A 2,089-nucleotide genomic window follows, 5' to 3' on the forward strand; every position below is an offset into this window, starting at 1 on the left:
TGGCTAGACCAGAGCATTTACACTACTAAAGAGAAGAGCTCTTGACACCGGGAATCCAGGGCAGGTAACCCCCTCAGGAACAATAATGGGAGTATCGATTAGAGGGTAGGGGGAAGGTGGGTTAACTTATTGCAATCATCAACGTATACACCCCCCCAACCAGAGTGACGAACAACAGAAACATGGGTGAAGGGAGACAGCGTAAGACATGAAAATAATAATAATTTAAAATTTACCTAGGGTTCATGAGGGTGGGAGGGAAAAGGAAAACAAATGAGCTGATGCCAAGGGCTCAAGTAGAAAACAATGTTTTGAAAAGGATGATGGCAACATATGTACAAATGTGCTCGGCACAATGGATGTATGAATTGTTATAAGAGCTCTAAAAGTCAGGGGCAGTGTACAGAAGATAACCAAAATAATTAAATATCCATTAATAACATAATAAAACACTTTAAGTGATAGGAGGAAAATAAAGCAGTGAAAGAAACAGGAAATGGCAGTTTGGATGTTGTTACATTTTAAAACAAGATAGAGAAGGCATAACCCAAGTTCTGATGTTAGGTGTAGCAAGTTGATTCCAACTCATAGTGACTATGTATAAAGCACTGCTTTGTCCTGTGCTATCTTCACAACTGCTATGTTACAGACTATTGTAACAGTCACCGAGAGAAGCCATCTTGTTGAGGGTCTTTCTCAATTCCACTACCCCTCCAATTTACCAAACATGATGTCCTTTTCCAGGGAGTGGTATCTCATTGGACATACAAGTCTAAAGTATGTGAAATAGTCTTGCCATCCTTATCTCTAAGGAGCATTCTGGCTGTACTTCTTCCAAGATAGATCTGTTTGTTACTTTGTCAGTCCACGGTACTTTCAATATTCTTCTTTAGCACCACAATTCAAATGGACTTTTTTTTCAGTCTTCCTTATTCAATGTCAAACTTTCACATGCACATAAGATGGATGAAAATACCAGGACTTGGGTCAGGGGCACCTTAGTCCTTACAGTCACAACCTTGACATTTAAAAAAAGATCATTTTATTGGAGATCTTAAAGCCCCCACAATAATCCATGCATCAATTGTATCAAGCAAATTTGTACATATGCTGCCATCATTTTCTAAACATTTACTTTCTATTTGAGTCCTTGGTTATCAGCTCTTCTTTTTGCTTTTCAATACTTTAAAGAGGTTTTATGCAGCAGTTAACACAATGCATCACTTGAAATCCTTTGTTTTTTGGGGGGGGAATCCCAAGTTTTATTCAAGGACTCATACAAAATATTCCTAAAAAAGGAGGTTTAATCCTCATCTTCCTCTTCTTTGTCTCGGTTATCTACAAGTAGCATTAATTCGTAACTTTGTTTGCTGTTGGCGACAACATGCAACCAATCACGTAGACTACTACTCTTAAAATATTTTTTGTGAGATATTTCACATATTTTTTGAAAAAGGGAACCTCAGAGGTTACAGTAATCTTGCTCTTACTTTGTTCAATGGTTATGACTCCTCCCCTGAGATTACCAGCTTTCCCATTCACCTTGATTCTTTCCTAAAAAAACTGCTCAAAATTGGTAGCATCCATGATTCCACGTCTACAGGGTGGGTACAATGAAGGGCGAACTTCAGAACCTACTTCTTTTTTTGCCCCCATTCACCAAAGGCTTTTTCACAGGTGCCATGGTGGCAGTGGAGTCAGAAAAGCATTACCATATATACTCGAGTACAAGCCGACCCTAACATCAGCCACAAAACTGCATTAAAAATGTGCTGAAAAAACTCGGCTTCTACACGAGTATAATATGGTACTTGAAATCTTGACTTCTGCTTCTATGAGGATTGATTATGGATACAAGTAAGACAATATCCTTCACCCAAAGGAGCAAAAAAAATTCAGAATGTTATGTATCAATGGGCTTACCACCTACCTCTGTCAATGTCTGGTAACAGATGTTCACAATCTCTTGAGCAGTCTTAGTATACTGACTCTCAGGCCCTATACATGAGGAAAAAAGAAGAAATGCTATTACCTTTGCAATATTCGCAGTGGGTCAGAATTTTATAATCTATTATTTGCAATAAAGACC

The 2,089-nt window shown here is 38.3% G+C and overlaps 1 protein-coding gene and 1 pseudogene across 7 annotated transcripts in view; both read right to left on the minus strand.

Moving 5' to 3' along the window:
- TAF1 (TATA-box binding protein associated factor 1) overlaps nt 1-2,089 on the minus strand; it is a 110,624-nt gene that overhangs the window by 15,015 nt on the left and 93,520 nt on the right. For all 7 annotated transcript variants that reach the window (XM_045297007.1, XM_045297009.1, XM_004716661.3 and 4 more), the window contains one exon: nt 1,931-1,998. In XM_045297007.1, the coding sequence (XP_045152942.1) occupies nt 1,931-1,998 (68 nt within the window). The remainder of the gene's footprint in view (nt 1-1,930; nt 1,999-2,089) is intronic.
- LOC105979864 lies at nt 1,304-1,684 on the minus strand (annotated as a pseudogene).

Source organism: Echinops telfairi, unplaced genomic scaffold, assembly GCF_000313985.2.
Source record: "Echinops telfairi isolate 266 unplaced genomic scaffold, ASM31398v2 ScPeMD7_7415;HRSCAF=8453, whole genome shotgun sequence".
Lineage (NCBI taxonomy): Eukaryota > Metazoa > Chordata > Mammalia > Afrosoricida > Tenrecidae > Echinops > Echinops telfairi.